Here is a 27,954-nt window from a genome sequence, read left to right on the forward strand (position 1 = left end):
GATTAATGTGTTGCCAAGGGAAGGTGGCCACAGGGATTTGTGTCCCGGGGTCCCCGTGTCACCCGGGCCCGCGGAAATATCCGTGGTTTTTCCTGGATGCTGCTTCCCTCGGCTCGTGCCGTGGGGCTGGGGTTGGCACAGCCACTTCCAGAGGCAGCAGGGGAGGGGGAAGGTGGGACAAGGACAAGGAATCTCCTGGTGGGGATCCAAGAAGGTGTTTGGGGGCTCTGACAGCAAATCCTGGCCTGGCCTGGCCGGTGGGAGCAAAGGCCTGGATGGATCCTGCTGGATGTCACCATTCCCGTGTCCCCCGGTGCTCTTTGTCCCTCTGCAGAGATTCCAGGGGGGACTGACTGGGGGCACAGCCTCGTGTTGGCTCTTCCTTGTTCCCATCAGGAACCCACCCTGGCTCGTCCAGGGAACGGCTGTTTTTGGTGGAAATCCATAGGAATTGGGTTTGGAGGTTGATTTTCCACACCCTGTGCCCACCCTGTACCCACCCTGCCCTTCCTGACTCAGCAGCTCGACAGGGAGGGAAGAAAGGGAGTTAATTTGTTCCTGAAGTAATTCATGGATCCTGTCAGAGGCAAGGGATAATTCCATGGCCGTGTGATCCCAGCAGGACGATCCTTCTTGTCCCCTGACAAGGCAGCTTTGATGGAGCCACTGCACTAATATGGGCTGGAGCTGGGAAGGGGACATTCCACTCTGGCTCATCCAGGAAACAGCTGCTTTTGGTGGAAATCCTCAGGAATTGGGTTTGGAGGTTGATTTTCCACAGCCAGGGGGGTGTTCCCTCTCCGAGGGTCTCGCTGCAGCTCCGGGGTCTTGTCTGAGGAGACCTCAGGAATCTTCATCCCAGCACTCCAGGTTTCTTCCTGATTTTTGTCCCTCTTTCCTGGCCCCCTGGAATTGTTGCTCCAGGACCTCTTTGCCCTTCCCATCCTCTCCTGGAGCCATCCCAGCTTCTCATCTTCCATCCAGTGCTCCCATCCCGGCCCCAGCCAGGGGGGGACCCTTGGCAGGAGAACCTCTGGAAGGGGCTGCAGGGACATTTGGGGACAGTTGGCTGGACCTGGATCCGAGGGGAACCCCCAGGGCACACACCCTGTGCCCACCCTGTGCCCACCCTGCCACCCTTCCTGACTCAGCAGCTCCACAGGGAGGGAAGAAAGGGAGTTAATTTATTCCTGCCGGGTGACTTTGAGGTAATTAATTGATCCAAGGGATAATTCCATGGCCGTGTGATCCCAGCAGGACGATCCTTCTTGTCCCCTGACAAGGCAGCTTTGATGGAGCCACTGCACTGACACTGCTGGAGTCAGGAAAAGGACATTCCAGTTAATGATTCCCGCTAATTAGAGCACAGCAGACGTGCTCCAGGGTGTTCCAGCCTCATTCCCTGTGGGAATGACAGGCACACGGGTGGGAAGAGGCCCTGGAGAGCTGGTGGGGACAGATCTGGAATGAGAAGGTTCCTGGAGGTGATGCCTTGAGGAGGGGGGGAGGAGGGAACCAAACACCTCTCAGAGCTGTGGAATCGTGGAATGGTTTGGGTTGGAAGGGATCAAAATGATCATGGAATTCCAACCCTTCCCTGGGAGAGGGTGGGGAGGCCCTGGGATGGATTTCCCAGAGAAGCTGTGGCTGCCCCAGCCCTGGGAGTGTCCAAGGCCAGGTTGGAGAAGAGAAGGCTCCAGGGAGAACTGAGAGCTCCTTCCAGGGTCTAAGGGTTCCAGGAAGCTGGAGAGCGACTGGGGACAAGGGATGGAGAAACACAGGGAATGGCTTCCCACTGAAAATTTAGGTGGGAGGTCAAAATAGAAATATTGAATATCAAAGTATATTAAGAAAATATCGGAGGCAGGATGGCCATATTGCGAAGGAATTCCTGGTTGTTGAGGTGGAGGGCATGGATGGAAGTCCAGGGACAGCTGCGGCTGCCTCACCTGGTAAGTGTCCAAGGCCAGGTTGGAGCACTCTGGGATAGTGGGAGGTGTCCCTGCCCGTGGCAGGGGGTGGCACTGGACGTGTTTTCAAGTCTCTTCCGCCCCAAACCATTCTGGAATTCTGGGATTCTCCCCTCCAACGCTCCTGAACGAGGAACATCCGTGAGGAGACAGAACCCGCTGGCACAGGGCCCATCCCACCCCGGGGTCTGGTGCCCCCTCCTGCCACCCCCCCAGTGCCACTGCTCTCCTAGGAATCTTCATCCCTCTCCCAGGAATCTTCATCCCTCTCCCAGCTCATCCCTCTCCCAGCTCATCCCTCTCCCAGCTCATCCCTGAGCTCCCAGGAAATGACAGGAATTGGGATTTTCTTTCCCCTCCCTGGTGATTTGGTGGCAGAGCTCTCTCAGCTCTCCTGGCACCGACTCTCTGTTGGCACTGCAGCGTCTCCTCTTCCCTCACCCGCGTGTCTGCTCCGTTCCCAGCTTATTTTAGGAACCTGGAAAGCTGTTGGAGCTGCTCTGGAGTCGCTGGGGTGTCTCTTGTGCTCGTGGCTGTTGTTCTTGCCTCGCTTCAGACACAATATTTGTCTGTTCTGCACAAAGAGGGGCAGAGGGAAATAATAACAGATAAATACAACAGATAAATATCTGTTTTTTCCTGCAACTCCCTCTCCTGCCCCCACACACCCCAGCTGGAGATTCCAGCCTTCCAGCACTGCTTTTCCAAGGCAGACTGTCTTTTCCAGGAGGTTACCCAGTGCTGCTGGAGCTGTGGCAGAGCTCAGGGTGATGCTCAGCTGAGCTGTTCCCGCTGGCCCCGGGCCTGGCCTGACTCTCCTTCCAAACTGGCACCTCCAGCCTGTCCTGCTCAGCTGCCCAGGGCAGCTCGGGTGAGCTTGGACACCTGGCAAACCAGGGCACCTGGGCCTGCCAGGACTCTCCTGAACCTGCCAGGACCCATCTGGACCTGCCAGGACCTATCCGTGCCGGCCAGGATCTACCTGTGCCAGCCAGGACCCTCCTGAACCTGTCAGGACCCACCTGGACTTAACAGGACCCACTTAGACTTGCCAGGACCTACCTGTGCTGGCCAGGACTCACCTGAACCTGCCAGGACCCACCTGGACCTGCCAGGACCCTCCTGAACATATCAGGACCTACCTGTGCTGGCCAGGACTCATCTGCACCTGACAGGACCTACCTGTGCTGGCCAAGACCCTCCTGAACCTATCAGGACCCACCTTGACCTGCCAGGACCTATCTGTGCTAGCCAGGACCCTTCTGAACCTGCCAGAACCTATCTGTGCTAGCCAGGACCCTTCTGAACCTGCCAGGACCTACCTGGGCCTGCCAGGACCCTCCTGAACCCGTCAGGACTCGCTTGGACCTGTCAGGACCCACCTGAACTTGCCAGGACCCACCTGGACCTGCCAGGACCTACCTATGCCTCCTGGCTCTGGACAACGAGGTCCCTTTGTAGGGTGACATTTTGGGAGCCACCTCCCACTGGCACTGGTACCCCTGGGCATGTGCCAGCCCCTCCAGCCCCTTCCTATTCCCAATCCTGGAATAGATTCCCAGGAAAAAAACTGGGTTATGATGCAATTAAGGCTGAGAAGATGAATCAGGGATTTTGGGAGGGGGGGGGAGAAACCCTAAATGTGGCAAGGGAGGTGACAGAGATCCCAGAGATCCCAGAGATCCAGAGATCCTGGAGATCCCGGAGATCCTGGAGATCCAGAGATCCCAGAGATCCCAGAGATCCAGAGATCCCAGAGATCCCACGTGGAGCTCAGGCCCCAGGAGCTGGAGCCCTGCTGGGCTCTGAGCCCTGGAATTCCTTCCCCCCTGGGAGCTTCCAGGCAGGGAAGAGCCCCGGGGATGGGAAAAACCCCTGGATAATGGCAGTGCAGGGAAAAGGTACATCCCGATGGGAAAAACCCCTGGATGATGGCAGTGCAGGGAAAAGGTACATCCCGATGGGAAAAACCCCTGGATGATGGCAGTGCAGGGAAAAGGTACATCCCAATGGGAAAAACCCCTGGATAATGGCAGTGCAGGGAAAAGGTACATCCCGGTGCCATGGCAACCTGGCTGGGCACCGGGGCTGTGGGAGCTGCCAGGCTGGGAGAGGGATGAGCTGGGAGAGGGATGAGAAGTTCCCTCGGGAAACGGGAATGATAAGTGTTCTGGGAGATGCAGTGGCAACTGGGGGGGGTGGCAGGGAGGGGCACCAGACCCCGGGGGTTGGATGGGCCCTGTGGCCCGCCGGGTTCTGGTCTCGTCACGGAGTGTGTCCTGGTTCAGGAGCGTTGGAGGGGAGAATCCCAGAATTCCAGAATGGTTTGGGGCGGAAGGGACTTGAAAACACGTCCAGTGCCACCCCCTGCCACGGGCAGGGACACCTCCCACTATCCCAGAGTGCTCCAACCTGGCCATGGACACTTCCAGGGATCCAGGGGCAGCCACAGCTTCTCTGGGAATTCCATCCCAGCCCCTCCCCACCCTCCCAGCCAAGAATTCCTTCCCAATATCCCATTTAAATTTCCCCTCTCTCACTTTGAAGCCATTCCCTGTGTCCTGTCCCTCCATCCCTCATCCCAAGTCCCTCTCCAGCTCTCCTGGAACCCCTTTAGGCCCTGGAAGGGGTTTAAGGTCTCCTTGGAACCTTCTCTTCTCCAGCCTGGCCTTGGACACTCCCAGGGATGGGGCAGCCACAGCTTCCCTGTGCCAGGAAGAGCCTCTCAAGGTGGAATTTCCTCCCTGTGCTTTCTGGGAAAACGTGGGTGGGTGTGTGTGTGGGGGGAGAAAAATGTTCTTAAAGCATTTGCCTTAATTAAGCTTTTTTTTTTTTTTTTAATATATATATTTGGAGGGACAGTCACAGCCAGAAGAATCCACACATTCCCAATAACTCATCCCTCCAACGAGCCTGACTAAGCCCCAGGGAGAGCTCCCAGTGCTTGGATCTCATCGAAAAAAAGGAGGAAAATCATCCTGGAATCGTTCCCTGCCCAAAAAAAACCATCTCAGGGGGTTTGGTTGATGATTTGAGCACCTGGAGGGGCAGCTGCTGCTCCGTGGAGCTGGAGCTGGAAACCAGCTCATCCAAAAAAACCCTTCCCCCTCTAAGGAGTCGTTCCTAAATGAGGGATTGGCACGGGAATTCCCTGGAGCCGGAGTTCCACACGGAGAATTCCGCCTGCTGAGGGCTGGGAAGGAGCAATCCCCTCATTCCAGGAAGGCCAGGGAGGAGGAAATCCCTAAGGAATGATTTTGTGGGGCAGGAAGAGAGGAGCAAAGTGCACAGAGGGATCCCATCCCATCCCATCCCGATCCCATTCCAGCCAAATCGGGCCGAAAACTGGGAAATGGCCAAAGAAGATCTTCAGGGAAGGGTTTGGGCTGTGAAGAGACTCAAAATGTTCAAATCCCCACAGAGCAGCCCTGAGTGCTTGGGGATAACAGGGGGGAAAGGTCCCTCCTTCCCAGTGGGAAATCTCATGGAATTCTGGCATGGTTTGGGTTGGGAGGGACCTTAAAGCTCATCTCCTCCCACCCCAAAAACCTCAACCCCTTCCCCTGATTCCAGCCTCAAATCCCAAAGGATTTTGCCTCAGGCCCTTCTGTGCACACCCCACATTCCAGACTCCCTTGGCTCATCCCCAGCTCCCCCTCCCAGCACCAAAACAGGGATGAGGAAAAAAGAGGGAAACCCCCCTGGGTTTAAAGGGAAAAACAGGTGGAGCCAGAGCTGGGAAACCCTTTTCTTCCCTGAGCTTGGAGGGGGGGGAAAACTGAGTCCTGCATCCAGGTGGATCCCACAGTATCCAGGTGAATCCCACAGTATCCAGGTGGATCCCATGGTATCCAGGTGGATCCCACAGTATCCAGGTGGATCCCACGGCATCCAGGTGGATCCCACAGTATCCAGGTGAATCCTACAGTATCCAGGTGGATCCTATGGTATCCAGGTGAATGTCACGGTATCCAGGTGAATGTCACAGTATCCAGGTGGATCCCATGGTATCCAGATCCCATGGCAGCCAGGGGATGAGGGGGAACAGGGAGACGCCCCCGGAATGTCAGAGCCGCTCCCGGAGCAGCTCCTGGCGCTGGAAAAGTGGTGAGTCACCATTCCCATGGCAACTCCACTTCCCTTGGAGACATCCCGGGGTTGGGAGCCACCGGCAAGGACTGAGGAGTGCCCGGCACCTGGGAACCAGGGAATGGGAAAGGTGGGAAAGAACCTCCGAGCCCAGGGAGTCCAATCATCCCCCAGCGCTGCCACGGCCACCCGTGTCCCCAAGGGCCACATCCACGGGTTTTTGGGGCACTTCCAGGGATGGGAACTCCACCCCCACCCTGATTTAGGTGTAGATCCGGATTCAGATCCCAGATTTCGGGTGGGGATGCTCCCTCAGGGACAGCTGGCACTGCTTCCCGGACCTGGCATGGATCCCTGCCCAAATCCATGGAAACCCTTCCCTGCAGAGCTCCCCGAGGGTGCCCAGAGCTCCAGCTGTGTGTGGGCTGGCTCTGGGCACAGACACTTCAGCAGCTCCTCTCCCTCCAGCAGATGCATCCCCGGATTTCACAGCTTGGGAAGAGCAGCAAAAACCAGCTGGAATCTTCGGGATGGTGCCAGGGCCGAGCTGGGAAGTGCAAAACAACTTCCCAGCCTTTTAGCAGCTGCCTCACACATCCCTCTTGGAGCCCTTCCCATTCCTCTGACATTCCACCTGCTCCCTCACTTTCCCATTCCTCACTCCACCTCTTCCTCACCTTCCCATTCCTGACACTCCACTTGCTCCATCCTCACCTTCCCACTCCTCTGACATTCCATCTACTCCCTCTTCACCTCTCCCACTCCTCTGACACTCCATCTACTCCTCACCTTCCCATTCCTTACACTCCATTTGGTTCCTCACCTTCCCACTCCTGACATTCCACCTGTTCCCTCCTCTCCTTCCCATTCCTCTCACATTCCACCTGCTCCCTCTTCACCTTCCCATTCCTGACACTCTTCCTGCTCCCTCACTTGCCCACTCCTCTGACATTCCACCCCCCCTTCACTTCTTCACTCCTGACACTCCATCTCCTCCTCACTTTCCCACTCCTGACACTCCACCTGCTCCCTCTTCATCTTCCCATTCCTCCACTCTTCCTGCCCCTCACCTTCCCACTCCTCATCCACCCGCTCCCTCCTCCCCTATCCCACTTTTCCCACTCCCCCTGCTCCTCCTCCTCACCCCACCAACCCCACCCAGCCTTGGCTGTGGCTCTTTGGTGCCCCCAGAAGCCACCACAACGTTCCCCCTGTGGAGACCCAACCACACAAACCTCCCCCCCAGCTGCCATTCCCAGCCATTCCCAACCATTCCCGGCCATCCCACAAATCCAGCCTGACTCCAGGTGCAAAGTCCTGCTTGTATTTGGCTGGTAAAGTGCGAGGCAGGGACACAAGGCCTGGTGGTGGAGCTTGGACAGGACACGTGGCAGCTCAGAGTGGAAAAAAGGCTTTTCCAGGGCTGCTCCGAGGCCGCCGGAGGTGGGAATTAGACCTGGAACAGCCCCCTCCCGATTCCCACCTCGCTGGAATCCTGGGAAACGCTCCAGGCACGACGAAAGAAGGACCAGGCCGTGTCTCTGAGGTGGAGCTCTACAAACCCTTGGACACAGCAAAGCACGGGGCAGGGAGGGCACACCCGCCCGGCTCCTCCGGGCATTTGGGATCACCGGCATCACCCGCTCTCCCAAAAAAAAGCCCCCCAAGAGCCCCCAGCCTGGCTTTTTCCCCCCACAGTCCAGGAGGCTGGGGCGAGTTCCGAGCTCCAGAGGGTCAGGAAGGCCCTGGCTGCATGGATTCCTCAGAGGACCTGCTCGGTGCTGGACGAGGAGATGTCCAGGAGCCTCCAGGCCGCGTAGGGATTGAGCTCGTCCTGGTCCCGGCACAGGGCCCACACGTAGAGCATCCTCAGCACCTTGTCCTGCAGGGAAAATCCCGGGATTAGCCAGGGCAGGGACACAGCTCCCGGCTCCCAGGCACGGGATCCACGTATCTGATGGAGCTGGGGGGGCTCAGCCTGGAGAAAAGGGGCTCCCAGCTCCCAGTCTGGGGGGAAAGGATCCAAGTTTCTGATGGAGCTGAGGGGGCTCAGCCTGCAAAAAGGGGACTCCCAATTCCCAGTTCCCAGTTTAGGGGGAAAGGATTCCCGTTTCTGATGGAGTTGAAGGAGCTCAGCCTGCAAAAAGGGGCTCCCAATTCCCAGTTCCCAGCTCTGGGGAGAAAGGATCCTCATTTCTGATGGATCTGGGGGGGCTCAGCCTGGAGAAAAAGGGCTCCCAATTCCCAGCTCCCAGTCTGGGGGGAAAGGATCCACGTTTCTGATGGAGCTGAGGGTGCTCAGCCTGCAAAAAAGGGGCTCCCAGTTCCCAGTTTGGGGGGAAAGGATCCAAGTTTCTGATGGAGCTGAGGGTGCTCAGCCTGGAGAAAAGGGGCTCCCAATTCCCAGTTCCCAGTTTGGGGGGAAAGGATCCACGTTTCTGATGGATCTGGGAGGGCTCAGCCTGGAGAAAAGGGGGCTCAGGGAGAACCTTCTCCCTCTCCACAACTCCCTGCCAGGAGGAGGGATCCAGGGGGAGTCTCTTTTCCCAGAAAACACAAATCCCAGGACCTCAAGTCACACCAGAGGAGGTTTAGCTTGAACATCAGGGATCTTGTTTTTTCATGGAAAGGGTCCCCACTCCTGAAAATTCCCCAAAAACCTGTGGCTGTGGCCCTTGGGGACATGGATTGACGATCCCAAAGCTCCTTTTTAACCTGAATAATTCCAGGATTCCTTTCCCTCCCACGGACACCGTTCCTGTGATTTTCCTCTCTGCTTCCAACTTCCCTCTCCTGGAACTTCATCACAAGATCAAAACTCGCCGAATTTCCAAAATTAGAACCAGGGTTCCCAAAAATCCCTGCCTGACACACATTAGGAGGCCCCACTGCCAAAAGTTGGATAAGACTTGACCTTGTTTTGTTGGTTTTTTTTAAGCAGAAATTTTTGGGTTTTAAAATTGCCTGGGCTGGAACTTTCCATCCAAGATTTAGGATCTTTAGCTCTTCCCTGGGAGCTGCATTTGGAAATATTAATGTATTTTAAAGCAAATTTTCTTTATTTTTTTGGAGTGTTTCGGATGATTTCGCTTCAGTTCTGCTCTGAAGTGGTAAAATCATCCAGATGTAAAATCATCCAGATGTAAAATCATCCAGATGTTTTTGGGATGTGCCAGGAGGAAAAAGAGGGGATAAGAGAAGGAAAACACATCCACAACCATCCCAATGGATCTTTCCTGAGGATAAACCACTTGGAATAAGCTCAGGATGAAGTGGCTTGAACTGATTTAGTGGTTTGAACTGATTTAGTGGAACCTGGATTTGGGTGGGTTTATAGGATTTGGGGTTTTTTTCTGACCTGGTGCTCTTATTAATGGGGAATATCTTAATCCTCAGTGGACATCTGCTCCATATATCCATGGAAAGTGGGAATTCTGGACCCCCCCAGAGGCAGATTTCTGCCAATCTGTCCTGAAATCTGGGATTTTAAAGAGATTCCCTTGACCTGGTTGTCCAAGGCCTCCTCTTCTCAATTTTCTGGGAACCTGAACAATTCCAAGCAGGCTAAAAATCCCAGGGGGGATTCCAAGCAATGCCTGTTTGGAGAATTTCCAGTCTGCAGCTGGAAGTTGTGGCTGCTCCAAAGCCCCCAAAGCCAATTTGGGGCAACCTGGGATAGTGGAAGGTGTTTAAGGATGAGCTTTAAGGCCCCTTCCAACCCAAATCATCCTGTGATTCCATGGATTTGAGACTCCTCTTCCCCTAAAACGCCCCAATCCCAGTCACCACCCAGGCTGCCACTTGATTAAAGCTCAATTTTGGTTTCCAGTGGAAGGTTTTAATGCATCTCCTTGATTTATTGCTGCCCCCAGAGAAATCAGACAGCCAACAGACTTTGATATCCTGTTCCATAATGATCCCATCAATATCCATCTTCCAGGAATGCACTAATTTAATGCAAGGAATCACTGGATCAGCTGTTCCTCCCCCTGCAGCCCCAGTGACAGGCTGTAAATCAGCCCAAGAATTCAAATTAATCCCTTTTTTTTTTTTTGCAAACTAAAGGCAAGGGTTGCAAAAAAAAAAAAAGAGAAAAAAAGCCAATATTTATTAAATGCCTGTATTAATCCCAAGGAAAACGAGCTGGGAACTGCCAGCTCCAGACATCTCCCTCATTAGCCATCATTAAGCTACTTAAATATTGCACAGGCACGAGGCAGGTTGGAGCTGTCTGGAGTGAAACTCCTGGGAATAAAGGTATTCCAGAGGCTCCTCTGTCATCAATTCTGGGAACAAGGATGTTCTGACAGCTTGACATCACTCCAGCCCCAGCTCCCAAGAGGTGCCAGGGATTTGCTCCACAAATCATTCCCTGCCCGAGGCTTCCCCAGGAACCACACACGGCGTTAAATCCAATTTATGGATGGCGGAATTCCATGGAATTCCATGGAATTTCACTCACCGGATTTCCTTCCACCACCTCTCCTTTGTGGTTCTTTATCACCATCACGACCTGAGCCTGGAAGGTGATGATCAAAACTGGTCCCTGCTCCATCATCTTCCCCATGGCCAACTGCAAGGAGAGGGAATTCCGTCAGAAAATAAGGAAATGCCCTCAGAAAAACAGAAAATTCCATCAGAAAACTAGAAAATTCCCTCAGAAAACTAGAAAATTCCATCAGAAAACCAGCAAGTTCCACCAGAAAACCAGCAAGTTCCACCAGAAAATAAGCAAATTCCCTCAGAAAACCAGAAAATTCCCTCAGAAGACTAGAAAATACCCTCAGAACACCAGCAAGTTCCATCAGAAAACCAGTAAATTCCATCAGAAAACTAGAAAATTCCTTCAGAAAACCAACAAATTCCCTCAGAAAACCAGTAAATTCCATCAGAAAACCAGAAAATTCCCTCAGCAAATAAGCAAATTTGGTGCTGTTTGCCTTTGGAATTAGCCTTCCCCAATCCAGCTGCTGCTGAGCCGAGCCAAGGTGCCCCGAGAGCAAGGACACAAACCACAGACTCGGGCTCGAGCACAAAATTCCAGGAGTTTTCCCTTCCGGAGCGGGATTCTGCCTCCCATCAGAGGGATTCTCCCTTCCAGAGTGGGATTCTCCCTTCCAGCAGTGGGATTTTCCCTTCTGGAGTGGGATTTTCCCTTCCAGAGTGGGATTCTCCCTTCCAGAGTGGAATACTCCCTTCCAGCAGTGGGATTTTCCCTTCCAGAGTGGGATTCTCCCTTCCAGCAGTGGGATTTTCCCTCTCAGCAGTGGGATTTTCCCTTCCAGAGTGGGATTCTCCCTCCCAGCAATGGAATACTCCCTTCCAGTAGTGGAATACTCCCTTCCAGCACTGGAATTCTCCCTTCCAGCAGTGGGATTCTCCCTTCCAGAGTGGGATTCTCCCTTCCACCAGTGGGATTTTCCCTCCCAGCACTGGAATTCTCCCTTCCAGCCCTGGGATCTGTCCCTGTGGGAGCAGAGCTGCCCAACCCCAGAGGCAAAACCCAGCAGTTAAAGCAAAAACGGTTGGATTTGATGACCTTGGAGGTGTTTTCCAACCTTAAAAATTCCAAGAAAACCCCTGCTGAGTTTAATCCAGGCCCCAAAGTGAAATCCTGGGACACTCACGTCGATGTTGTCGATGTCCAGGATCCTGGAATGGAACTGGAGCCCCAAGGCTTTGGCTTGCTGGATGGGATGAGCCAGCTGGCTGTAAGTCTAAAAGGAAGCAACAAAAAAAAACCCCTTTGGAATTGTCCTGTCCCAAAGAAAAAAGAGGAAGTTCCATGCAGGGAGAACCAGCAAAAAACCAAAGGGAAGAGGGATCTGCTGGGATATTGAAGTGGGATATCCAGGGATATCAGGACTCTCCAAGCACCACCTTTTTGGGGCAGCTCGGGTGTGCCTGCAGCTTCCCAGCCGGTTTTTGGGGATCTCCCAAAGCCCTAAATAATTTTGGGAAGGTGCTGGATGGGTGTCTGGTAGCAAAGAGCTGCACCAGCGCTCCGGGGTTCCCCAAAATTCCCTTCTAAATCCCATTTTTCCCTGCCAAGAATGTGTGGACACCAAGGCATTCCTTCCACCCTTCGCCACAAGGGAACATCCCGTAGGAATTCCAGGATTGGAGCCATGGAGAGGGAATTCCAAAGGCAGCAAATCCCAAAGCATCCCGGCTTGAGCACACAATTCCAGGAGTTCTCCCTTCCAGAGCGGGATTCTGCCTCCCAGCAGTGGGATTTTTCCCTTCCACCAGTGGAATTCTCCCTTCTAGCAGTGGGATTCTGCCTTTCAGAGTGGGATTCTCCCTCTCAGCAGTGGAATTCTCCCTTCCAGAGTGGGATTTTCCCTTCCACTAGTGGGATTCCCCTTCTAGCAGTGGGATTCTCCCTTCCACAGTGGGATTCTCCCTCTCAGCAATGGAATACTCCCTTCCAGAGTGGAATTCTCCCTTCCACCAGGGGATTCCCCTTGGGGATTCTCCCTTCCACCAGTGGGATTCTCCCTTCCAAAGAGGAATTCTCCCTTCCACCAGTGGGATTCTCCCTTCCAAAGAGGAATTCTCCCTTCCACCAGTGGGATTCTCCCTTCCACAGTGGGATTCCCCTTCCAGCACTGAGATTTTCCCTCCCAGAGTGGGATTCTCCCTTCCAGAGTGGGATTCTCCCTTCCAGCAGTGGGATTCTCCCTCCCAGCAGTGGGATTCCCCTTCCAGAGTGGGATTCTCCCTCCCAGAGTGGGATTTTCCCTTCCACCAGTGGGATTTGGGATAAACCCCCCCATGGATTTTGTGCTGCCAGTTTTATTCCAAGGCTTTAATGATCCCAAACTCATCCTGTGGGATGACTCCCTTAAGAGGCTTTACCTCCAAATATCGGGAATATTCTCCCATTATCCTCCCCTTTCTTATTTTCCTGCTGATTCTGGACTTCAGAGCTTTAATTTCTAATTACAAGGCTCCGAAATGTTTGATTTTTGGGCTCGGGAAGCACAAGGAATCCACTGCTTTTCCCAGGGGAATCCTTCCAAAATCCTGCCTCTTCCAGCCCTCTGGTGGTGGGGACACGGAGGAGACTCGCTCCGAGAAATTCCAGTGGTTAACCAGACAGCAGGAATATTTTGAGGCCTAAAATCCAATTATTTTGGGGCCTAAACCACAATTATTTTGGATTTTAAACACAATTATTTTGGATTCTACATGCCAATTATTTTGGATTTTAAGCACAATTATTTTGGATTTTACATCCCAATTATTTTGGGTTTTCCATCACAGTTATTTTGGATTTTACATCCCAATTATTTTAGATTCTACATCCCAATTATTCTGAATTTTTAACACAATTATTTTGGATTTTACATCACAAATATTTTGGATTTTACATCCCAATTATTTTGGATTCTACAGCCCAATTATTTTGGATTCTAAACAGAATTATTTTGGATTTTGGAGCACAATCATTTTGGAGGAGTGAAGCCCAGAACAAATCTCTATTTTCAGGCAAAGCTCTGCTTCCATGGAGTCAAATAATACAATATATTATATTATTATATATATAATATATACTATTATATTATGATATAATATATTATTATATTATATTTCTGACATAAATCCCCTCTCAGCCTCTTCTCCAGGAGAACCAGGCCCAGCTCCCAAGCCAAAAAAAAGCCCAATAAACCAATTTCCAAGGGAAAATCCCCCCCTTCCCGGGACATTTCCAGGAGCTCCACTCACGGCCTCGTAGCACCAATCCTTGAGGATCTCGAGCTCCCCGGATATCAGAGCCTGGGAAAAGGGAATCAAACAGGGACATTTTAACACAGGGTGGAAATAAGCAGCAATTCCAGCAGCAAAACACCCTAAATCCAAGGAAAACAGGAGTTTCAAAGAGGAACAGGAATAAGGACTTCAAAAAACACGCATGAACTGAGTCCAATAAATCCAACAAATTTCCAGGATGAAGCTCCTAAACCTTCCTGGTAAACTTTCCTGTTGAATTTCCCATTAAAATTTCCAAAATAGTCCCCAGAATTCCCACTCCTGGGGAATTCTGAGGGATGGGATTGAACAGAAGCAGGAGGGACACGCCAAGAGTCAGATCAGGAAGTTTTCAAGGCTCTGAAAAATTCAGGGCCTGGAATGACCAGATTCCACTGGAAACTCCTGGGAAAGGTTTGTCTTTGAGAAACCCCTGGAATTTCTGACAAAACCCCTGGAATTTCTGACAAAACCCCTGGAATTCCTGACAAAACACCCGCTGGGTCTGTTTTTGGCAGACACCAAAAATCAAGTTAGCTCAGGGTGGGAAGGGTGGTTTTTAATCCAATGCTTCATAAATTGTAAAACTGGCAGGGAAAATTCCTTCTCCAAGAGTCAGGAGCAGGTTTTTCCCAACTTCTCCCTGGCACTGAGAGGAAGAACAGATTCCCAGAGAGCTCCCTCTTGTCCCTGAGCCATCACATCCCAGGAAGTCAGGGACAAAGCCCAGTTGGGATCAGTTTTTATTCCTCAGATCAGTTTTAATTTTCCAGATCAGTTTTTATTCCTCAAATCAGTTTTTATTCCCCAGATAAGTTTTTATTCCTTAGTTTTTATTCCTCAAATCAGTTTTTATTCCCCAGATTTGTTTTTATTCCCCAGATCAGTTTTTACTCTTCAAATTAGTTTTTATTCCTCAGATCAGTTTTTATTCCCCAGATTTGTTTTTATTCCCCAGATCAGTTTTTACTCTTCAAATTAGTTTTTATTCCTCAGATCAGTTTTTATTCCCCAGATCAGTTTTTATTCCTCAGATCAGTTTTTACTCCTCAGATCAGTTTTTATTCCCCAGATAAGTTTTTACTCCTCAGATCAGTTTTTATTCCCCAGATCAGTTTTTATTCCCCAGATCAGTTTTTATTCCCCAGATCAGTTTTTATTCCTCAAATCAGTTTTTACTCCTCAGATCAGTTTTTATTCCCCAGATCAGTTTTTATTCTTTAGTTTTTATTCCTCAAATCAGTTTTTATTCCTCAGATCAGTTTTTATTCCCCAGATCGGTTTTTATTCCCCAGATCAGTTTTTATTCCCCAGATCAGTTTTTATTCCTCAAATCAGTTTTTACTCCTCAGATCAGTTTTTATTCCCCAGATCAGTTTTTATTCCTTAGTTTTTATTCCTCAGATCAGTTTTTATTCCTCAGATCAGTTTTTATTCCCCAGATCGGTTTTTATTCCTCAGATTAGTTTTTATTCCACTGACCCTGCTCTTCTCCCTGAGTCCCAGATCCTTTTGGTACATCCCAAATTCCTTCCCTTATCCATTTTTTATCACCCCCTTCCCTTTGATCCCTCTGATCCCACATCATTTCTCAGGGCAGAGGATGATTTGCTGTTTTCCAGGCCAGAAAAAGAATTTATTAGTCTTTTAAATAATGAAATATTCTGCGGGAATTTTCTGGTTTTCTGAGGGAATTTGCTGGTTTTCTGAGGGTGTTTTCTAGTTTTCTGAGGGAATTTGCTGGTTTTCTGAGGGTGTTTTCTAGTTTTCTGAGGGAATTTTCTGGTTTTCTGAGGGTATTTTCTAGTTTTCTGATGGAATTTACTGTTTTTCTGAGGGAATTTGCTGGTTTTCTGAGGGAATTTGCTTATTTTCTGAGGGAACTTGCTGGTTTTCTGAGAGAATTTTCTGCTTTTCTGAGGGAATTTACTGTTTTTCTGATGGAATTTGCTGGTTTTCTGAGGGAATTTCCTGGTTTTCTGATGGAACTTGCTGGTTACTTGGGCTCCAACTTCCTTTTCCAAGGATGTTCAAGGAGCAAATCCCGTCCCGCCTTTTCGTTTGGGCGACGGGAAAAAATGAAAGGACGAAGTAAAAAAAAAGCAAAAACAAAGTAAAAAAAGGGAAAAAAATTCCAAGGAATGTCTCCCTCCCTCACCTCCAGGACGTTGGGGATGATGTCCCGCTCACACTGCTTCAGGAAACGATCCTTGTCAAAGGAGGGATCCACTTTGAGGATCTCCGTCAACACCTCCGACATCTCCGTCTTGGAGAACAATCCACCTGGGAAAACAAGGCAGTGGCACAAAACCAGCCCCTGGGGGGGTAAAACAAGGCAGGACCAGAGGGAGGAACAACTCCAGGCTTTAATTAAACCTGAGATTTATCCCAGAGATTTATCCCAGGCTTAACTTGTCATCTCAGAGCCCTTCTGATCCCTGAGCGATCCTGGAGAATGATCCAGGCAAAATGTGTGGAAAATGCTGGAAAGCTCCCAGAATTTGTCCCAAAAGGTGGGAAACAGCACAAGGAGGAGCAGGGGGAGTTCAGGGAGGAGCTGTTACCTATCAAGTCGGTGACTTTGTCGGTGACGGCGCGGGACGCTCGGATGAAGGCGTTGTCGCTCTCGTCGTACTTCATCTTCATCTCAAAGAACCCTGCCAGGAGAGCAGAGAGGGCTCAGAGCCCCTCCTGATCCAGGAAAACTGCCAGGGGTTGGGAATCAGAGCTCCCAGTTCCCTCCTCAATCTCCTGGATCACAACAGGCACCGACCACGAGGGACCTTTCCCATCGTCCTCCTTCTCAGCTCCCAAGAATTGGTTCTCAATTCCCAAGAATTGGTTCTCAACTCCCAAAAACTGGTTCTCAACTCCCAAGAACTGGTTCTTAACTCCCAAAAACTGGTTCTTAACTCCCAAAAACTGGTTCTCAACTCCCAAAACCTGGTTCTCACCTCCCAAGAACTGGTTCTCAACGCCCAAAAACTGGTTCTCAATTCTCAAAACCTGGTTCTCAACCCCCAAAAACTGGTTCCCAACTCCCAAAAACTGGTTCTCAGCTCCCAAGAATTGGTTCTCAACTCCCAAAAACTGGTTCTCAACTCCCAAAAACTGGTTCTCAGCTCCCAAGAATTGGTTCTCCTGCTTCAGCTGCCACAAACTTTGGGAGCTTCTGGAAGATTTGCAGGCAGAAAACACACCAGAAAACTGCCCTACACCAGGAACAGTCTGATTAAATCAGGAACAGTCTGATTAAATCAAGAATAGTCTGATGACACCAGGAACAGTCTGATTAAATCAGGAGTGATCTGATTACACCAGGAATAATCTGATTACACCAGGAACAGTCTGAGAACACCAGGAACAGTCTCACCCCTCGATTCAGTGCCCTGCAAGGGGCAGGAGATGTGAAAATCACCCCAGAAAGTTTCACCAGGGGAGGAAAATGATAGAATAGACCTTAAACTTGGTCAAATTTATAATAAAACAGCCCCACATCAGTGAGGGTGCAGTTTTTAAGCAGCTCCAAGTGCTCCTCAACCTCGCTGAGGGAGGAAGCCAAGTGTGTCCTGGCTCCAGAAGGGAAAACTCTGCAGAGGAAAAATCCCAAGGGCAGAAAAGGCAGGGGGGGACCTAAAAAAAACCCAGATATTGAAGTAAACAGGGCATTGCTGCAGCAAATCAGGGCTCTGGGCACCATCAGAGGGATCAGACCCACAGAAGGGATAACAGGCCCTGCAGGGAAGTTCTTTGGTTAAAAATGGGAATTATTCCCTGGAGGATTCTCCTGCCAGGAACACGGAGTGTTCTCAGAGTGAGACATCCAGGTGGTACCTGAAGGCAGAGCCTGGGGCAGCTGCAGCTCAGCCTGGACTCAAAACCAGCCTTGGAAAAATGTCTGAAGTCTAAAAAAAACCCCCCCAAGCTCGGGCAGATGGCTCAGGGCTGGAGGGGGGAGAGTTTGAGGAGCACCTCTCCTTGGAAAGCCTAAAAAGTGGGATGTAAAACCCACTCCTGGACACTTCCCAAGGAGCTCTGCTTTAAAAGCTGGGAAGAAACAGGATGTGAAGTTAATTATGTTGTACTTTCACACGATCATTTGGTTCCTGAACAAATCTTTTCCCCCCTCCAGCTCTGCCAGGGAGGGGTTTGATTTGTTGAAGGGTTCTGGTTTTAGGGCTTTTTCTGCCTCTCAGAAACATGAAATCCCTAAATAAACTACCCAAAGATATTCACAATTTGTAAGGTTTTGCAATAAAAACGGGAAGGAGGCAACGTCCCAGATATTCCAGAGATCTGGGCAGGGGCCAACAGAAACCAGATTTTAGGATCAGGGAATTCCAGAGTGGTTTGGATTGGAAAGACCTTAAAGATCATCTCATTCCAAACCTTGCCATGGGCAGGGACACCTCCCACTATCCCAGAGTGCTCCAACCTGGCCTTGGACACTCCCAGGGATGGGGCAGCCACAGTTTCTCTGGGAATTCTATCCCAGCCTCTCCTCACCCTGTTGATTTATAAGGATTTTCCTCAGCTCCAGGCCAGGAGGAGCAGACCTGGTGCCCTCTCCTGCCCTCTCCCTGCTGCTAGAAGTGCCCTTCCAGCCTCTTCCCAGAGCCACCACAAGGCTGGTGAGGGAAAAAGGGGGACAAAGAAGAGCTCAAAGAGTTCTTTTGGAAAACAGGTTTTGGTGCCTGCAGGGACTGATCCAGCAGGAGGGGCTGGAACACAGATGGAGCAGCTTGGAAAAGCTGCAGAGCTGTCAACTCTTCCTCCCCCCTTCCCATTCACACCACTCCCAGCACCAGCTCCAACCCCTTCCACAGGAAGGCTGGGAATTTGGGATTGGCACAGATGGAATGAGACCCCCACCAGCAGGAATCAGGGCTGGGAAAAAGAAGGAAGCTCCTGCTTTGCCTCTCGAACACTCACTGTTGAAAACCACGTTGTTGTCCTTGAAATCTTTCCACTGCTGGTACCACTTGGAGTCTTTGTGCAGCACCATTCCCATGGCCTCCCTGGAAAGGGCAGGAAACAGGGATAAAACATGGAGACAGGGGAGAAAATCAACTTACAACAGTGGGAGAACAAAGAGGAGGAACATCCCTGCAGCCCTGAGGCTGATGCAGAACAGAAGTGAGGAGACACATCAGTGATAAGCCCATAAATTATACACCAGATAAATTAGAACCCCATAAATTAATTATAATCAGAATTACTTAGAATTATAATTCTAAGTAAATTAGAACCCCATTAATTAATCAGACACCTCATAATTGGTACAGCAGGGAAATAACACACCACATAAATAATAATTGACTGAGAGGGCTGAGGCAGCAGGGAAAGCAAAGGAGCTCAGGCTCAGTCCTAATTCCAAGCCTAAATCCACGTGAAGATGTTAAAACTGACAACAAAACACGTGCCCAAGTCAAAATTTGATCTTTGGCCATTAAATTTATAAGTTTCAAGTGCCCACTTTCACTCTGGGAAGACTCAGGATCATCAGCTCCCGCTGGGAATGTGCTCCAGGAGCTCCCTGTTCACCCCCCAAAGCCTCATCCAGCTCCTGGCTTTTAATCCCTGCCCTGTAGTTCAGTTTGGAAGGTTTTTGTTCAATTAGACACAGAAATATCCCCCCCAGATGAGCCCAACACCTACTCATTAGCCTCAAATATCCTCTCCTCTTTGATCCTCTCTCCGGAATATTCCGTTCGTTTCCGGAGCCGCTCCGGGCGTTTGTAGGGCCCAGTTTGCCCCAAAACACTTTCATCGATTTCCTTCTTAACACTTTCTACTCCCTGGAAGGAAAAGAATCCCTGTTAAATTCCATTTATTGGCCCCCCCTCACCCTTCCCAAAAAGTGCCCCTGGAGCCTTCCCTTCTCCAGCCTGGCCTTGGACACTTCCAGGGATGAGGCAGCCACAGTTTCTCTGGGAATTCCATCCCCACCCTCACAGCCAGAAATTCCTTCCCAATATCCCAATTAAATTCCCCTCTTTCACTTGGAAGCCATTCCCTGTCTCCTGTCCCTCTATCCCTTATCCCAAGTCCCTCTCCAGCTCTCCTGGAGCCCCTTTAGGCCCTGGAAGGGGTTTAAGGAATCCTTGGAACCTTCTCCAACCTGGCCTTGGACACACTCCCAGGGATGGGGCAGCCACAGCTTCCCTGTGCCAGGAAGAGCCTCTCAAGGTGGAATTTCCTCCCTGTGCTTTCTGGGAAAACGTGGGTGGGTGTGTGTGTGGGGGGAGAAAAATGTTCTTAAAGCATTTGCCTTAATTAAGCTTTTTTTTTTTTTTTTAATATATATATTTGGAGGGACAGTCAGAGCCAGAAGAATCCACACATTCCCAATAACTCATCCCTCCAACGAGCCTGACTAAGCCCCAGGGAGAGCTCCCAGTGCTTGGATCTCATCGAAAAAAAGGAGGAAAATCATCCTGGAATCGTTCCCTGCCCAAAAAAAAACCATCTCAGGGGGTTTGGTTGATGATTTGAGCACCTGGAGGGGCAGCTGCTGCTCCGTGGAGCTGGAGCTGGAAACCAGCTCATCCAAAAAAACCCTTCCCCCTCTAAGGAGTCGTTCCTAAATGAGGGATTGGCACGGGAATTCCCTGGAGCCGGAGTTCCACACGGAGAATTCCGCCTGCTGAGGGCTGGGAAGGAGCAATCCCCTCATTCCAGGAAGGCCAGGGAGGAGGAAATCCCTAAGGAATGATTTTGTGGGGCAGGAAGAGAGGAGCAAAGTGCACAGAGGGATCCCATCCCATCCCATCCCGATCCCATTCCAGCCAAATCGGGCCGAAAACTGGGAAATGGCCAAAGAAGATCTTCAGGGAAGGGTTTGGGCTGTGAAGAGACTCAAAATGTTCAAATCCCCACAGAGCAGCCCTGAGTGCTTGGGGATAACAGGGGGGAAAGGTCCCTCCTTCCCAGTGGGAAATCTCATGGAATTCTGGCATGGTTTGGGTTGGGAGGGACCTTAAAGCTCATCTCCTCCCACCCCAAAAACCTCAACCCCTTCCCCTGATTCCAGCCTCAAATCCCAAAGGATTTTGCCTCAGGCCCTTCTGTGCACACCCCACATTCCAGACTCCCTTGGCTCATCCCCAGCTCCCCCTCCCAGCACCAAAACAGGGATGAGGAAAAAAGAGGGAAACCCCCCTGGGTTTAAAGGGAAAAACAGGTGGAGCCAGAGCTGGGAAACCCTTTTCTTCCCTGAGCTTGGAGGGGGGGGAAAACTGAGTCCTGCATCCAGGTGGATCCCACAGTATCCAGGTGAATCCCACAGTATCCAGGTGGATCCCATGGTATCCAGGTGGATCCCACAGTATCCAGGTGGATCCCACGGCATCCAGGTGGATCCCACAGTATCCAGGTGAATCCTACAGTATCCAGGTGGATCCTATGGTATCCAGGTGAATGTCACGGTATCCAGGTGAATGTCACAGTATCCAGGTGGATCCCATGGTATCCAGATCCCATGGCAGCCAGGGGATGAGGGGGAACAGGGAGACGCCCCCGGAATGTCAGAGCCGCTCCCGGAGCAGCTCCTGGCGCTGGAAAAGTGGTGAGTCACCATTCCCATGGCAACTCCACTTCCCTTGGAGACATCCCGGGGTTGGGAGCCACCGGCAAGGACTGAGGAGTGCCCGGCACCTGGGAACCAGGGAATGGGAAAGGTGGGAAAGAACCTCCGAGCCCAGGGAGTCCAATCATCCCCCAGCGCTGCCACGGCCACCCGTGTCCCCAAGGGCCACATCCACGGGTTTTTGGGGCACTTCCAGGGATGGGAACTCCACCCCCACCCTGATTTAGGTGTAGATCCGGATTCAGATCCCAGATTTCGGGTGGGGATGCTCCCTCAGGGACAGCTGGCACTGCTTCCCGGACCTGGCATGGATCCCTGCCCAAATCCATGGAAACCCTTCCCTGCAGAGCTCCCCGAGGGTGCCCAGAGCTCCAGCTGTGTGTGGGCTGGCTCTGGGCACAGACACTTCAGCAGCTCCTCTCCCTCCAGCAGATGCATCCCCGGATTTCACAGCTTGGGAAGAGCAGCAAAAACCAGCTGGAATCTTCAGGATGGTGCCAGGGCCGAGCTGGGAAGTGCAAAACAACTTCCCAGCCTTTTAGCAGCTGCCTCACACATCCCTCTTGGAGCCCTTCCCATTCCTCTGACATTCCACCTGCTCCCTCACTTTCCCATTCCTCACTCCACCTCTTCCTCACCTTCCCATTCCTGACACTCCACTTGCTCCATCCTCACCTTCCCACTCCTCTGACATTCCATCTACTCCCTCTTCACCTCTCCCACTCCTCTGACACTCCATCTACTCCTCACCTTCCCATTCCTTACACTCCATTTGGTCCCTCACCTTCCCACTCCTGACATTCCACCTGTTCCCTCCTCTCCTTCCCATTCCTCTCACATTCCACCTGCTCCCTCTTCACCTTCCCATTCCTGACACTCTTCCTGCTCCCTCACTTGCCCACTCCTCTGACATTCCACCCCCCCTTCACTTCTCCACTCCTGACACTCCATCTCCTCCTCTCCTTCCCATTCCTGACACTCCACCTGCTCCCTCTTCATCTTCCCATTCCTCACACTCTTCCTGCTCCCTCACCTTCCCACTCCTCTGCCATTCCACCTCCTCCTTCACTTCTCCACTCCTGACACTCCATCTCCTCCTCACTTTCCCACTCCTGACACTCCACCTGCTCCTCCTCACCTTCCCACTCCTCTGCCATTCCACCTCCTCACCTTCCCACTCCTCCCTCCACCCGCTCCCTCCTCCCCTATCCCACTTTTCCCACTCCCCCTGCTCCTCCTCCTCACCCCACCAACCCCACCCAGCCTTGGCTGTGGCTCTTTGGTGGCACCAGAAGCCACCACAACGTTCCCCCTGTGGAGACCCAACCACACAAACCTCCCCCCCAGCTGCCATTCCCAGCCATTCCCAACCATTCCCGGCCATCCCACAAATCCAGCCTGACTCCAGGTGCAAAGTCCTGCTTGTATTTGGCTGGTAAAGTGCGAGGCAGGGACACAAGGCCTGGTGGTGGAGCTTGGACAGGACACGTGGCAGCTCAGAGTGGAAAAAAGGCTTTTCCAGGGCTGCTCCGAGGCCGCCGGAGGTGGGAATTAGACCTGGAACAGCCCCCTCCCGATTCCCACCTCGCTGGAATCCTGGGAAACGCTCCAGGCACGACGAAAGAAGGACCAGGCCGTGTCTCTGAGGTGGAGCTCTACAAACCCTTGGACACAGCAAAGCACGGGGCAGGGAGGGCACACCCGCCCGGCTCCTCCGGGCATTTGGGATCACCGGCATCACCCGCTCTCCCAAAAAAAAGCCCCCCAAGAGCCCCCAGCCTGGCTTTTTCCCCCCACAGTCCAGGAGGCTGGGGCGAGTTCCGAGCTCCAGAGGGTCAGGAAGGCCCTGGCTGCATGGATTCCTCAGAGGACCTGCTCGGTGCTGGACGAGGAGATGTCCAGGAGCCTCCAGGCCGCGTAGGGATTGAGCTCGTCCTGGTCCCGGCACAGGGCCCACACGTAGAGCATCCTCAGCACCTTGTCCTGCAGGGAAAATCCCGGGATTAGCCAGGGCAGGGACACAGCTCCCGGCTCCCAGGCACGGGATCCACGTTTCTGATGGAGCTGGGGGGGCTCAGCCTGGAGAAAAGGGGCTCCCAGCTCCCAGTCTGGGGGGAAAGGATCCACGTTTCTGATGGAGCTGAGCCTGCAAAAAAGGGACTTCCAGCTCCCAGTTCCCAGCTCAGGGGGAAAGGATCCATGTTTCTGATGGAGCTGAGGGGGCTCAGCCTGGAGAAAAGGGCTCCCAATTCCCAGTTTGGGGGGAAATGATCCACGTTTCTGATGGAGCTGAGGGGGCTCAGCCTGCAGAAAAGGGACTTCCAATTCCCAGTTCCCAGCTCTGAGGGCAAAGGATCCATGTTTCTGATGGAGCTGGGGAGCTCAGCCTGGAGATAAAGGACTCCCAATTCCCAGTTCCCAGTTTAGGGGGGAAAGGATCCATGTTTCTGATGGAGCTGAGGGTGCTCAGCCTGCAAAAAAGGGGCTCCCAATTCCCAGTTCCCAGTTTGGGGGGAAAGGATCCACGTTTCTGATGGAGCTGGGGGGGCTCAGCCTGGAGAAAAGGGGGCTCAGGGAGAACCTTCTCCCTCTCCACAACTCCCTGCCAGGAGGAGGGATCCAGGGGGAGTCTCTTTTCCCAGAAAACACAAATCCCAGAACCTCAAGTCACACCAGAGGAGGTTTAGCTTGAACATCAGGGATCTTGTTTTTTCATGGAAAGGGTCCCCACTCCTGGAAATTCCCAAAAAACCTGTGGCTGTGGCCCTTGGGGACATGGATTGATGATCCCAAAGCTCCTTTTTAACCTGAATAATTCCAGGATTCCTTTCCCTCCCACAGACACTGTTCCTGTGATTTTCCTCTCTGCTTCCAACTTCCCTCTCCTGGAACTTCATCACAAGATCAAAACTCGCCGAATTTCCAAAATTAGAACCAGGGTTCCCAAAAATCCCTGCCTGACACACATTAGGAGGCCCCACTGCCAAAAGTTGGATAAGACTTGACCTTGTTTTGTTGGTTTTTTTTAAGCAGAAATTTCTGGGTTTTAAAATTGCCTGGGCTGGAACTTTCCATCCAAGATTTAGGATCTTTAGCTCTTCCCTGGGAGCTGCATTTGGAAATATTAATGTATTTTAAAGCAAATTTTCTTTATTTTTTTTGGAGTGTTTCGGATGATTTCGCTTCAGTTCTGCTCTGAAGTGGTAAAATCATCCAGATGTAAAATCATCCAGATGTTTTTGGGATGTGCCAGGAGGAAAAAGAGAAGGAAAACACATCCACAACCATCCCAATGGATCTTTCCTGAGGATAAATCACTTGGAATAAGCTCAGGATGAAGTGGCTTGAACTGATTTAGTGGTTTGAACTGATTTAGTGGAACCTGGATTTGGGTGGGTTTTTAGGATTTGGGGTTTTTTTCTGACCTGGTGCTCTTATTAATGGGGAATATCTTAATCCTCAGTGGGCATCTGCTCCATATATCCATGGAAAGTGGGAATTCTGGACCCCCCCAAAGGTAGATTTCTGCCAATCTGTCCTGAAATCTGGGATTTTAAAGAGATTCCCTTGACCTGGTTGTCCAAGGCCTCCTCTTCTCAATTTTCTGGGAACCTGAACAATTCCAAGCAGGCTAAAAATCCCAGGGGGGATTCCAAGTGATGCCTGTTCGGAGAATTTCCAGTCTGCAGCTGGAAGTTGTGGCTGCTCCAAAGCCCTCAAAGCCAATTTGGGGCAACCTGGGATAGTGGAAGATGTTTAAGGATGAACTTTAAGGCCCCTTCCAACCCAAATCATCCTGTGATTCCATGGATTTGAGGCTCCTCTTCCCCTAAAACGCCCCAATCCCAGTCACCACCCAGGCTGCCACTTGATTAAAGCTCAATTTTGGTTTCCAGTGGAAGGTTTTAATGCATCTCCTTGATTTATTGCTGCCCCCAGAGAAATCAGACAGCCAACAGACTTTGATATCCTGTTCCATAATGATCCCATCAATATCCATCTTCCAGGAATGCACTAATTTAATGCAAGGAATCACTGGATCAGCTGTTCCTCCCCCTGCAGCCCCAGTGACAGGCTGTAAATCAGCCCAAGAATTCAAATTAATCCCTTTTTTTTTTTTTGCAAACTAAAGGCAAGGGTTGCAAAAAAAAAAGAGGAAAAAAGCCAATATTTATTAAATGCCTGTATTAATCCCAAGGAAAACGAGCTGGGAACTGCCAGCTCCAGACATCTCCCTCATTAGCCATCATTAAGCTACTTAAATATTGCACAGGCACGAGGCAGGTTGGAGCTGTCTGGAGTGAAACTCCTGGGAATAAAGGTATTCCAGAGGCTCCTCTGTCATCAATTCTGGGAACAAGGATGTTCTGACAGCTTGACATCACTCCAGCCCCAGCTCCCAAGAGGTGCCAGGGATTTGCTCCACAAATCATTCCCTGCCCGAGGCTTCCCCAGGAACCACACACGGCGTTAAATCCAATTTATGGATGGCGGAATTCCATGGAATTCCATGGAATTTCACTCACCGGATTTCCTTCCACCACCTCTCCTTTGTGGTTCTTTATCACCATCACGACCTGAGCCTGGAAGGTGATGATCAAAACTGGTCCCTGCTCCATCATCTTCCCCATGGCCAACTGCAAGGAGAGGGAATTCCGTCAGAAAATAAGGAAATGCCCTCAGAAAAACAGAAAATTCCATCAGAAAACTAGAAAATTCCATCAGAAAACCAGCAAGTTCCATCAGAAAACCAGCAAGTTCCACCAGAAAACCAGCAAGTTCCACCAGAAAATAAGCAAATTCCCTCAGAAAACCAGAAAATTCCCTCAGAAAACTGGAAAATACCCTCAGAAAACCAGCAAGTTCCCTCAGAAAACCAGTAAATTCCATCAGAAAACTAGAAAATTCCTTCAGAAAACCAACAAATTCCCTCAGAAAACCAGTAAATTCCATCAGAAAACCAGAAAATTCCCTCAGCAAATAAGCAAATTTGGTGCTGTTTGCCTTTGGGATCAGCCTTCCCCAACCCAGCTGCTGCTGAGCCGAGCCAAGGTGCCCCGAGAGCAAGGACACAAACCACAGACTCGGGCTCGAGCACAAAATTCCAGGAGTTTTCCCTTCCGGAGCGGGATTCTGCCTGCCATTAGAGGGATTCTCCCTTCCAGAGTGGGATTCTCCCTTCCAGCAGTGGGATTTTCCCTTCTGGAGTGGGATTCTCCCTTCCAGCAGTGGGATTTTCCCTTCTGGAGTGGGATTTTCCCTTCCAGAGTGGGATTCTCCCTCTCAGCAGTGGGATTTTCCCTTCCACAGTGGGATTCTCCCTTCCAGCAGTGGAATTCTCCTTTCCAGCAGTGGGATTCTCCCATTCCACCAGTGGGATTCTCCCTTCCAGAGTGGGATTCTCCCTCCCAGCAATGGAATACTCCCTTCCAGCATTGGAATTCTCCCTTCCAGCAGTGGGATTCTCCCTTCCAGAGTGGGATTCTCCCTTCCACCAGTGGGATTTTCCCTCCCAGCACTGGAATTCTCCCTTCCAGCCCTGGGATCTGTCCCTGTGGGAGCAGAGCTGTCCAACCCCAGAGGCAAGACCCAGCAGTTAAAGCAAAAACGGTTGGATTTGATGACCTTGGAGGTGTTTTCCAACCTCAATGATTCCCAGAAAACCCCTGCTGAGTTTAATCCAGGCCCCAAAGTGAAATCCTGGGACACTCACGTCGATGTTGTCGATGTCCAGGATCCTGGAATGGAACTGGAGCCCCAAGGCTTTGGCTTGCTGGATGGGATGAGCCAGCTGGCTGTAAGTCTAAAAGGAAGCAACAAAAAAAACCCCTTTGGAATTGTCCTGTCCCAAAGAAAAAAGAGGAAGTTCCATGCAGGGAGAACTAGCAAAAAACCAAAGGGAAGAGGGATCTGCTGGGATATTGCAGTGGGATATCCAGGGATATCAGGACTCTCCAAGCACCACCTTTTTGGGGCAGCTTGGGTGTCCCTGCAGCTTCCCAGCCGGTTTTTTGGGATCTCCCAAAGCCCTAAATAATTTTGGGAAGGTGCTGGATGGCTCTCTGGTAGCAAAGAGCTGCACCAGCGCTCCGGGGTTCCCCAAAATTCCCTTCTAAATCCCATTTTTCCCTGCCAAGAATGTGTGGACACCAAGGCATTCCTTCCACCCTTCGCCACGAGGGAACATCCCGTAGGAATTCCAGGATTGGAGCCACGGAGAGGGAATTCCAAAGGCAGCAAATCCCAAAGCATCCCGGCTTGAGCACACAATTCCAGGAGTTCTCCCTTCCAGAGCGGGATTCTGCCTCCCAGCAGTGGGATTTTCCCTTCCAGAGTGGGATTCTCCTTTCTAGCAGTGGGATTCCCCTTCCAGAGTGGGATTCTCCCTTCCAGAGTGGGATTCTCCCTTCCAGCAGTAGGATTTTCCCTTCCACTAGTGGGATTCCCCTTCCAGAGTGGGATTCTCCCTCCCAGCAGTGGGATTCTCCCTTCCATCAGTGGGATTTTCCCTTCTGGAGTGGGATCCTCCCTTCCAGAGTGGGATTTTCCCTC

The 27,954-nt window shown here is 51.3% G+C and overlaps 2 protein-coding genes across 2 annotated transcripts in view; both read right to left on the reverse strand.

Moving 5' to 3' along the window:
* Positions 1-7,367: 7,367 nt before the first annotated feature.
* Positions 7,368-23,140, reverse strand: TIMM44 (translocase of inner mitochondrial membrane 44). Its single transcript, XM_029963866.1, has 9 exons — positions 23,135-23,140; positions 19,473-19,612; positions 18,747-18,832; positions 16,379-16,471; positions 15,973-16,097; positions 13,791-13,841; positions 11,687-11,776; positions 10,522-10,632; positions 7,368-7,941 (listed from the first exon to the last, which is right to left on the reverse strand). The coding sequence occupies exons 1-9, from the start codon at positions 23,138-23,140 to the stop codon at positions 7,822-7,824; spliced, it is 822 nt and encodes a 273-aa protein (XP_029819726.1). The 3' UTR covers positions 7,368-7,821.
* The window catches only part of LOC103766900 (mitochondrial import inner membrane translocase subunit TIM44), a 32,891-nt gene continuing 27,748 nt past the window's right edge, over positions 22,812-27,954 (reverse strand). The window contains exons 7-9 of the mRNA XM_029963868.1: positions 27,116-27,205; positions 25,929-26,039; positions 22,812-23,385 (exon numbers count right to left, since the gene is read on the reverse strand). Of these exons, the coding sequence (XP_029819728.1) occupies positions 23,266-23,385; positions 25,929-26,039; positions 27,116-27,205 (321 nt within the window). The 3' untranslated portion in view covers positions 22,812-23,265. The remainder of the gene's footprint in view (positions 23,386-25,928; positions 26,040-27,115; positions 27,206-27,954) is intronic.

The sequence above is a fragment of the Manacus vitellinus genome, unplaced genomic scaffold, assembly GCF_001715985.3.
Source record: "Manacus vitellinus isolate BGI_N305 unplaced genomic scaffold, ASM171598v3 scaffold_64_pilon, whole genome shotgun sequence".
In the NCBI taxonomy this organism is placed as follows: Eukaryota; Metazoa; Chordata; class Aves; order Passeriformes; family Pipridae; genus Manacus; species Manacus vitellinus.